Genomic DNA, 10,898 nt, shown 5'->3' on the forward strand with positions numbered 1-10,898 from the left:
TGCTGCATACAAATGGAGATCATTTAGCACATTTCATGGTGGTTCTCTCTCATGTGGGCTATAAACCACAGAACAATACAATTATGCTAAATAGAAAGCAGATTCACAAAATCTTTTATTTCAGGAAACAAATGAACATCTTACAGTTTACAGACACGTGTCCACTGGTGGAGCTGAGGCTTAGAGTGGTTAAGGCTCAGCATTTTATTGAACATAATTAGAAGTTGCATCGTTGCAAGAACTAAAAAAGACAGCTTTTGATTGACGAGTCATTTTAAAAGCAACACGAGGAATGAAACAGCCATCTTAAAGAGCGGGTCCTTCTCATGAAGTCGTCGTCTCAGCTAGTAGAGGGTATTCAGAGGTGAAGTCTGCGCCCTCTGTGCTGTTGTCAAAGCTGTCAGATGGCATGTGGCAGCCGGAGTCTCTTGGGCAGTTGTTCATTTCTGCCTTAATGTTCTCGCTGGGGGTCTCGGCCTCCTGATTGGCCCCATTCTCCGACTGAATATCAGCTGTAAAGCAGAGATGACGGATTGGTCGCACGTATGTCAGAGAGTTGAATAGATGAGCAGTAAGTAGTCCTTTACAGCCATTATTCCTGTGCATTAGTCTCCTGTGTGGAGCTACTGTCCTCGTGTGTCCAACTCTATTCTCAGAAATGCTCTTTGGGGTTATCCTGTTATCCTTAACCTCTTTAGCTGTGGCCCGGATACCCTCCCAGTCTTATCTACTTGAGGTGCAATGTCACTTGTCCCTTTTCCTTTCGGAATCCAAACGTCTCCTTGTATCTTTTTCAGTTCTATCATGTCACAAAAAGTGATGACACTGTCCTTGGGTGACCTTTTGTGTGTTTTCCCATTACTCACAGTGCAGTTGCTGCAGGGAGTCGACAGCAGCGAGCAGACGATGCCTGTGCTCTGGATCAGTCACATTCAGCTCCGTCAGGTGATGCTCCCTCAGCCTCATCAAGTCATCTACTGTTTGGTAACCGTTCAGCTGCAGAGACGAGGAATGCTCCTGTGAGGCAAATGGAAAAAAATCTGAAGCTGAAGCACCAATGCATCTTGTATGGAGGATGATTGCAGCTACATTAAAATCAGTCACAGAAAACAATAGAAATACAGATGAAAATACCTCCAAGCTGAGGTGCTTCAACACTTCCTGGACAGTTGACTTCTGTCTCACTCTGGGGGTTTGTGTTTCCTCGTATATATCAGGACTCTCCTCTGCTAGCACATCCACATAAATGAACTTGAAATTTCCCATTTTGCCTTTCAGCATACCTGTCCATATTCCCATGGGGGACTTGGCGATGATGTCAATCACATCTCCCACCTGAATAAAAGTTCACTTTAGTGTTAATCCATGTATCTGGGACAACGTACAAAAGCATGAATCTCATACACAGAGAAAAGATGCTTTGGATCAGATTTAGCTGGAGCTTTCCATCTGTGCCGCCTTGGCAGGTGGACGCAAACACCACGAGTACAAATACAGTTATCACGAAATACAAGCTCAAAATAAGCCAGTAAAATATGCTCTATAGCTTTCATGTATATGTAAGCACACATTACGACGAAATAGAGCAAGACTGATATGTCGATGTCTTTCATTAATAAAACTGAAGTGGCTTTCGTGTAATACATCCATCCCCAATACATCCCCAGCTGTGAATACAGTGCCAGCCAGTTAGAAGGAGCTTGTCATCAAGAGCAATCATCTTATGGTAATCCATCCGACAGGAGTCAAGATGTTTCACTTGTAGAAGCAAGTCAACCTCATAGTAGCTCCAGAGGACTGAAAACCATGAATGACATTTTCTACCCATCCATTAATTAATTAGTTGTCAAATCATTTCACTTAAAAGATTGATTCACAATTTTTCAAATCCAGCTTAAAACATTAGTCAGGTGCCCACATGAACACTGAAACAGAACAGTTTTGTTTTTCTTTATCACAATCTGCTTCTCTGTGTCTCCTCTCCAGACACATTTCCACTTTCCCAGGCCTGTTCAGTGCTTTTCTCCACCAGTCCACCAGATGCCCTTGGACTTGCCCTCCCTTCCTATCACCTGACTGCCCCACTCGTCCACTCACCTGTTCCCACTTGTCTCATCAGCCCCACAGATACTTAACCAGTCGTTCCCTCTCACAACTTTTCCGATGCTACTGTGTTCCTCGTGGCCCCTGCTATTTCTACTCTGTGTTTGTGTCTGATGCCTTTTGTATACATTTTCCAGTCTCAGACTGCTTTCCCAGTTTTGCCCCTTGCCTGCCTCACTCTTCCCTCAGTCTATGTACCTTCATTTTTGTAATAAAATCATTCACCTGGATCAGTTTTGCCTCAGTCAAAACTCCTGTCCCCTGTATCCTTGTTGCTCCACTTGCACCACCATTGACAGGTTTTGCTTATTATTTCCTTTGTTCATATTAGCCTTTAAGATATCCCTTCCTAATGTGCTTTCAATGTAAGTGTCAAAATCCACAGTTCTGATATCCTGCAGAAACAGATCAATAAGCTTAGCTCAAGTTAACAGGAGGATTCAGCCATAATTCAGCCCTCTACTGCAGCTCTACTGCAAGGAAGACTCACTGTAGAAGACATCCACTTGATTTGAATAGTTTGGATGGTTTCACAAACACATTGGAACTTTAGTCCAGACTTTAGCCCCCCCACTGGTCACATTGAAGGTGTGTTAGGGTGTCAATCTTATGGCAGCACCATAGGAAAAGTCAGTATGGATTAATTGTCTCATTACTATGAATGTCTTACACATGTAAGGGCAATGTATTTAGTGGTTGTTGAAACATGTGCAGGTCTGGACCAGTGGTGGAACAACCAAACCAACACACAGCTAGCATTCGCTGCTCAGCTCCAGTATGATATATCTTCTATATAATAATATAATATGTTCAGTAGATTATACTTTCCAGACTGGTTTACCTTGAGCGTGAGGGATTCAGTGTCATAAGGACTTGGCACAAAGTCTGTATGGACTCTGGCTCTGCCACAGAACTGTCTTGAGGACAATGGGTCGTCATCCAACCTCACACTGTTTCTGTTACTGGAGCAGTCTGACCCACTGGTGACTCCACCTGAGAAACGGAAGACAAACAAGTGGGTTCGATAAAGGCCAAGCTAATTACCGCATTCAATTGTGTTCTCCACGCATCAATAGTAAAACATCACAAGTCTGAGTCGAGGATTCGGTTTTTGATTTGTCAGAGGTTAGTGTAGCTCTACAAACTGCATCCAAGTAGTAGTAACAGGATACTTGAGTGTACAAGCCAGGATTGTATAATTCATGAGGTCGTGGTGTGAGGCGTACGCTCGGCTCTCTGCCTGAAGGTGCTTACTTGAGGAGCTTTGTCCGCTGTTGTGGCTGTAGAGGCTTTCCAGAGAGTTAGTGGACCGCCTGTGTCCTTTGGTAAATGGTCCCCCACCACCAGCATCCCTCTTCTCTGCTTCATCTCTTTCTGTGTTTCCTTTCTGCACAGCAAAATCACACCCAGTCACATTTTCATTCTGCCTCATATGCTTTTGGTTCTCTGTCATTTGTTATCTCTTTCACTACAGGCAAACAAAAGAGAAGGCTAACCAACCAGAAAGCTGAGTCAGGGCCCTAAGCTGCTTTGTTTGATTCTTCATGTGACGGAACTGCTCAGTATCCCAGTTTATGCTGGGACACGCAGCTTCTCTGGCAAGCGAAATGCTTAATCCTGCAAGAGCTGCCTTGCTTTTTATAGCTGAGACCTGGGAGGTGTGTGGTGAGCTTAATCCCCAACTACCTGGGCTCAGCTTTTGACTTCCTTTTCCTGTACAGGGGCTTTTCACACCAGGGGCCACATTTGTATCAGTCCATCAAAGTGAACCTTCTGAAGTGTTACATTCTGGACGGGCTGCACTTAAACTGCACCGTTTACAGCTTGATTGGATTCTGAAATAGTCAGGCCAACCTTTCTAAAGCGAGGGAAGCCTGAGAATAATTAGGTTGTATAAGAGCACAGCTGACAGATACCAGTGCATATAACTGAAGGGTTATTGGCAGGTCATGTTTTACTCTGAACTCTTGGTTTGACTAACCTGCATACATATCACATACACTTTTCTAAAAATAGTCTTGACACTAGACTTGTGAACAGCTTAGACAGTTCTTTGGCAACGTCCATAACTAATCACATCGCAGTGACTTTATAATTTCTTAATGGTGAGCAACAGGAATTTATGATACATCTGTATTAATTCATGTGTTAAATCATCATGACTCGTGCATTAGTTGAAGCATTTGTTAAGTGTATTTTGTACCATCATTATATAGTGTTACCTCAAAATGTAATTAAAGATTTCTTAAATAAAAGATGTTTAGACTACTGATATCTGTAATGTGACTCAACTGTTAGATGGTGAAATGTTAATATAGTATGACGACTCACTGACACTGATCCATGCCGGTCTAACATACATACTGTATGTAAATGATCGGTGTGTGACTGTGGCCAGTTAATTTGCCCTCTTTTCAGAGGTTTCAGGCTATTTCTAGAAAATTGACATGTGTGCAGTTTAGTGAATGATTGCATTTGTGGATCTTTTTTAACTGCACTACAAGAATTCATAATTAATCCTGCATTTATTCATGCAGTAAATCACCATGACTCATGCATTAGCTATGTATTACTTAAGCTGTGTTTTTCCCCTTATTATAAAATACTACCACCGTGAGTCTGGTCAACATTTGATAAAATGGTTGGATGACCGGATGTCATTTTATAACTCAAAGAGCAGCAAAATACATTTGGAAATGTTATAACTATAGTATAATTTTCATTATGTCCCATTGTAATTATTACTGAGGAATATGTATTTGTAGAAATGTAATGGATACTCAGGTGAACCATGTGCTCTATTCATATTGTTGTGTTAACCCATGTTTTAAAGCTGGGATCATTTTAAACCAGGTTAACCAGATAAGGTGGCAGAACATCTGCATGCATGTTGGAACTGTCAGTCCCTGCTGTATCTTTAGTGCTAATCTCAACACTAGCCTGTGAAGCCCTTTTTGTAAAATGGCAAATGATGATTTGATTGATAGTTTGCAGTCTGGCAGAACAGGTGTGGGGCTGACAGCTGCATCTGGTTGGTAGTAACAGATGTTATTTCATTAGGTGTGAACCACAGCAAATGCAGGGTGCCGTGAACTCAAAACTGGCTGTATTAACATGAGCTTTGTAAAACACATGACATACGTTTATGGCTGTCAGCATTTTCTCTGAGATGCTGATATGCTTCCTGTCACTGTGTGATGAGGTCTCCATCTCCCTCCTCTGCAGCCTCAATTTGGTTGGGTCAACATTCCCCTCCGGCTTGTGCTTTCAAGAAGGAAAACACAGTAAGAAGAGGGCTCCCCCACTATGTCCTCTGTGTAAAGATCAGATTCGACGTGGTGTGCAGTTTGTCTGAGGGGGTTGAATTCCTAGATGGACAAGCTGGCAGATTGAGGAGGTTGGTGCTCTTACCAGAGAACATCCATTATCCTGTGGTCTCATTAAAGGCGAGTGCTGTCTGAAGGCATCAAATCTCCCAAATCTGGTCAACTGTTTGGGCAAAAGAGAGATTAGAGTGTGTTTTCTGGTGACAGATGGGCATATTATCTGTCTGTGTATGTTCTCCCCATGACCCCGCAACAAACAGTTGGCTGTTTATTCCCTGTTTATGATTTTTGGTAGCAGCCATACATATCTTAGATAATATGTACTATTTAATATGTATATTATTTATGCTATATTATATATTGTGGGGAGAGGGTCTACAGGTTAACATCTTATTCCATTGTGATTTATTCTTTCAATCTGTTCTGTTTTCTTTTATTTTCCAATGGACGTGTCATTATAGGGGCGACTGTATGTTGTCATTCCTTAAAGGTTTGTCATTAGTTTCACTTTGGCGGTTATTCTGCGTTGTTCTCAGAACATCTGTTCCACTGACTCTTGGCTTCTTTCCCACCATTGACCGTTGGTGAATTGAGGCATCTGTCACACACTAAGTAGTTAGTTAAGCTACATCTATACCTTTGTTCTTAATAGTAGAAACAATTTACAAACATGTATATGTAGTATTTACTATTTATCATGCAGCGTTTCCTATTTGTATTGGTGTGGATATTGTTTCATATGATTGCAAGTTCAATATACAATATGTATTAGATCTCATATATTGCAATACTGTCATTTATCCATCATGCTGGATGATGAATCATAGAAACCTTTCTTTTCAAATAATGAAGGCTGTATGTAAAGGGACACCCCACCAATTTACAAAAACCACCGGAGGCAGAATAAAAAACAAATGGTCAAAGTCGAAGCAGCAGACTGTGAGATATTCAGACTTTTAGTCCCTAGTATTGGTCAAGAACTTAAACCCTAAACCCTACACTTACCATAATGCAACTTAACAGCATCTTTTACTTATAAAATTGTAGTCTCCAAGCCTAAGCTGAGAAGCTCAGTTTTTTGTCAGACTTGACAAAACTCAACATATGGACAACTGCATCACTGCATCACTACTTCACACAGCCTCTCATTTATGTGTCCTGTATCTATATATATGTATGTATCTATAAGCTGGTATTTAGGGAGAACTCCTTCATTTGTCAGTTTCAGCAGGATGATCACCACACTTCCAGTACAGCCTTGTGTCATCTGTCTTAGTTTTCACCTGATTATGATTATGATATTATCAAATAGCAGTTTATGACACATTATCTGTGCTTACTGAGGCTGAAAATGAAACTAAGCTCTAAAACTTTGTTTTCAGGATACCCTAAAGGCAATAAAAAAACAAGTACTAGGTGGAAATTTCAATTATAGCTCAGTTAGTCTAAATGTTCCCTGAAGAGATCTGAGGCGCAATTAGAAAGGCAGGCACCGCATAGTGTAATGATACTTTGGAGATCCGGACAAAGGCTTCAGATAAAGTATAGCAACAGAGAGACTGGCTCTGTCCAAAGGACTCCTACCAGCACCGCACCCCTATTTGTAAAGGGCCTTTCTAGTCATTTCGACTACTCACAGTGCTTTTACATCACATCCTCATTCACACAACATTCATACAGGAGGAATCTAAGTTGGAGGAGACTATTCTTTCACACACATTCACACACTGGAGCGGCTTCAGGAGCAAGCCGGGGATCGAACCAGCAACCTTCCGCTTGATGGACGACCCACTCTACCTCTGAGCCACAGCCGCCCTGACAGACTATTTCACCAGAGCCTTCAGAAAGTTACTGCTCCCAGCCAAGATAGTCTGGCATTAACTCAAATATAATGATACAGTATATATTACATAAAGCACAACTTGTCATGTTTATACTCAGTTTTGGTATGGGATTGAACAAACAAGATAACATGTTAATGTTAGAGCTCATTAATAATAGTAGTAGAGTCATATATAAGAGACAGACACCCATCAGAAAGCGCATAAGAGGTTTCCGCAAAATGTGGAACTGTACCTTTAAGATGCAACATATGTCAGATTTTGAGGCAAAACTTGCACTGATACACTGCTGGCTTAGTCAGTTAGAGGCTGTCAGGCTGGTCTCATGTCCTACTGGTGATTGTAAACACCAAGGTACTGTATGTCTTACTGTGTTTTGTGTGAGCTGCAGATCTGTGATGGAGCAGATGGTTGGTGGAGGAGACAGATCGGGCTGTTTGCTGTCCAGTTCCTGTATCAAACTCTCAAAACGATCCCATTCTGTGGTGCGCGGCAGCGACAAGGTGCCGCCGCAGACCCACAGTTCATGTTGTGGTTGGTGACAGGTGTGGTAGAACGGAGTCCAGGGCTGTGGACACTCAAATGGGCTCCACAGATAATTCCCAAGTCGTGGGGTCCAAACTCCTTCCTCCTCTGAATCTTCATGGACATATTCGGCCTGTTGCTGCTGCAGCTGTGGTGATGGAGCACTTTTCTTCTTCTCTGTTCTCCGCCCCAGGCCGATGCAGGTTAGCACTGCATTGCTGTTACTTAACACATCTGCCAAATGTTCTGGGGGGGAACAGAAATGGTTGATAACAACAACAATGACAGTTTCAACGCAGCTTCTCTTCCAGGTTGAAGAATAACTCACCATTATTCTCAGATGAGCTCTTCTCTTTTCCAGCCCCACTCTGATGGCCCCTCTTTGTTTGCACCAGATTCTGTAACTTTTTTAGTCTCCCTGTGGCATGCATTGATTCTTCTGTGTCGGCTGCAGTTTCACTGTCCTGTAATGAAGAAACAACACGTGCATTTAATGCAGTGCACACACATTCACCTAAACTGTTCAAGTATTGTAAAAACTGAGGAATATATTAAGGGTTTGGAGTTTTTCTGAACATTACTGCTTTCACAGCACTGCATGCTAATTCTCGTTTAAACAATCTCCCTCTGCCTCTTACCTTTAGTGGAAAAACAGGGAAAGTAGTCCCTTGTTTAAATTCTGCTGATCCCCGACTGCCAAACTATCTACATATATTTTCAGATTTACTTATCTCGCTTATGGACTTTACTAAGTTTACGCCAATCTGAGTGTAACAACACTGAGTCCCAAGTTTAAAAAAGGTTCTGCACTGAAAATCCCAAATAAGTAAAAGTACAGAAGCATTATCAACTTCCTGTAATTAAAGTACTGCAGTAAAATGCCCTCTGTGGCTGATTTAGCATACAACACTAGATAGTTAATAGTGATGCATCACTGCGTAAACAGCATCTCACTGTTGTAGCTGGTAGAGGTGGAGCTACTGTGAACTACTTTACATACAAAATCTTTTTCACAAGCTTAATGTATGCTGACAATATTCCCACAAGCATCAGTAAATGATATGTGTATTTGCATCAGTGGTAACAATCTAACATTAGAACATCATATCAGGGGACATTTTACATTTTAAGTACTTTTAGTTTTCATGCTTTAAATGCATTTGGCTGACAATACTCCAGTGAATTGCTTTAGTGTAGGACATTTACTTATGAGGGAGGTAACAGCTAAGATGATGACAAGGTTAAACCTTCCACAATGGGCTGTATTCCCTCTATGACCATACTTTCTAACAAAAAGTCACTTCTTCATAGAGGCACTGCCCCATCACTTGTTCACGTCTGTGTGGATGAGACTGCTGTCCTGCTGTGAACTCCACTATCATCTATCTCAACCATCTATTGCTGGCATGAAAAGCATCAAGCTGTACAAGATCCAGGTGTTCCAAAGAGCACAGGGCAGACATAAAAGGCCTTGATAGAGGAGATTAAAGATTATAAAGCAGATTAAAGTAAACAGTGGCTCTGATTTTGCTGACACACAGCTGACCTCCCTCAGGTTCACTTTTCACCCTCTGTAACCTCTGCCCACACCACACCAACATACTCAGAGAGTGAACTTTGAAGTGTTGGCCAGATTTCTGTCTTCACACATTTGAGCAACCAATAAAATGTACTTTTAATATGGACCAAACATATTTTCATTGGCACACTGTGGATGCTTCACTGTAACAGAATCTGTTCTATTCCTCAGTTACATAAACAGAGTGTGAAGGATGGGCCAAGAAACAACCAGTGACGTTTCTGTCACGTGCACTGACAGGTACACCAGGTACGCCAGGTATCTACGTGCCTGCCTGGCACAGTCATGCGAGTACAGGATTACAAAAGACTAAACTCTGTGACCTGCGCAGTACACAAATAATTATCCTTTGTGATACTAAAGTGAATCTGTCCACGTGTTAATGATGAGATCCTCTCTTTTCAAGTGTGGAAAATGCCCATTTTATCCTCATGGCTGTATGTGCACGGGGCCTGATCCAAAATGTGATCTTCATTTAGAGATTATAGAGTCAAGGCTACTTTTACCATGGATACTGTAGTATATTCATCATGATGTGGCTCCACTGGGCAGGTGAAACATGCTCTAAGGTGACAGTAGTGTGCTTTTACCTGAGCTGCTCGACGTGTCTGTGTCCTGACAGAGTTCATCTCCTTCGCTCTGTCATCTCTGGTCAACATGCTGCTCTGACAGGGAGCTTTAATCCACACAGGTCAAACAATGCTTTGTCAAAAATACAAATCCATACATTGATCCCAGATATGGCCTGCTAGTCTTCCCTCCACCATGTTCATAGGGCTTCCTCTGATAATTCCTCTGATATTTGACAGTAATTGTGACTTTAGCCTCTACTCTCAGTGAACCATGGTTTTCTAGTAGAAACATTGTTTCTAGTATAAGAACTTTTCATTGCTCAGGTATAAATATTTAATTCTTTACCTCTGCTCTGGATTTTCATTTGATGAGATGCATCCTTCTTGTCACATGATGACATCCAGCAGGAGTGATTAATATCTTTGTCTACAACACACAAAGTGGGGGAGGGAGAAGATCGGGATGAGTAGTGAGAGCCTCAAGTTCCAAGGAATCAAAACATTAGAAATATGAACATCAGACTCTGATCATTTTATACCAACCTAGTGTTTGATTGTCCACGGATGATGTTGGCACACATGACCTACAAGGACACATTGTAATGACATTTTCAAATTTCCTAATGATTGAAATACAAACAAACCTGCAGAGTATCTATGGATGTTAAGAAACACTAAAAAATATTACTGTACAAGATGAGGAAGTAAAGCTCACGTACCTTCTACTTTTCCTTTTCCCTTTCACTGTACTCTGAGGTCGGCCCTTGGGGAAACAACGACAGACATCTGTCATCTGTGGGGCTCTATGGATGTCAGTGTCTGTCTGTTGGTCAGTCGGTCCAGACTGAAATATCTCAACAACTGTTGGATGGATTGCCATGAAGTTTGGTGCACACGCTGGTGTCTCACTCAGGAAGTGTTGTCGTCACTTTGGTAACTCCTGGACGTTTCA

General features: G+C 41.7%; 1 protein-coding gene across 1 annotated transcript; it reads right to left on the minus strand.

Annotated features, from left to right (window-relative positions):
- Positions 1 to 324: 324 nt before the first annotated feature.
- samsn1b (SAM domain, SH3 domain and nuclear localisation signals 1b) lies at positions 325 to 9,396 on the minus strand. The gene is made up of 7 exons (XM_070844007.1): positions 9,342 to 9,396; positions 7,641 to 8,041; positions 3,358 to 3,490; positions 2,945 to 3,096; positions 1,135 to 1,335; positions 867 to 1,017; positions 325 to 512 (listed from the first exon to the last, which is right to left on the minus strand). The coding sequence occupies exons 1-7, from the start codon at positions 9,394 to 9,396 to the stop codon at positions 325 to 327; spliced, it is 1,281 nt and encodes a 426-aa protein (XP_070700108.1).
- Between the last annotated feature and the right edge of the window lie 1,502 nt (positions 9,397 to 10,898).

The sequence above is a fragment of the Pempheris klunzingeri genome, chromosome 14 (genome assembly GCF_042242105.1).
Source record: "Pempheris klunzingeri isolate RE-2024b chromosome 14, fPemKlu1.hap1, whole genome shotgun sequence".
In the NCBI taxonomy this organism is placed as follows: Eukaryota; Metazoa; Chordata; class Actinopteri; order Acropomatiformes; family Pempheridae; genus Pempheris; species Pempheris klunzingeri.

Bases quoted from the DNA above. Each gene is read 5' to 3' on its own strand.
- samsn1b (XM_070844007.1), bottom strand. From the start codon at position 9,396: ATGTTGGTGTGGTGTGGGCAGAGGTTACAGAGGGTGAAAAGTGAACCT. The intron at 3,491-7,640 runs GTAAGACATACA...TTTGCTGTGCAG, and splicing joins TGCAGCTCACACAAAACACA to AAAGGAAACACAGAAAGAGA. The intron at 1,018-1,134 runs GTATTTTCATCT...TTTGCCTCACAG, and splicing joins TGAAGCACCTCAGCTTGGAG to GAGCATTCCTCGTCTCTGCA.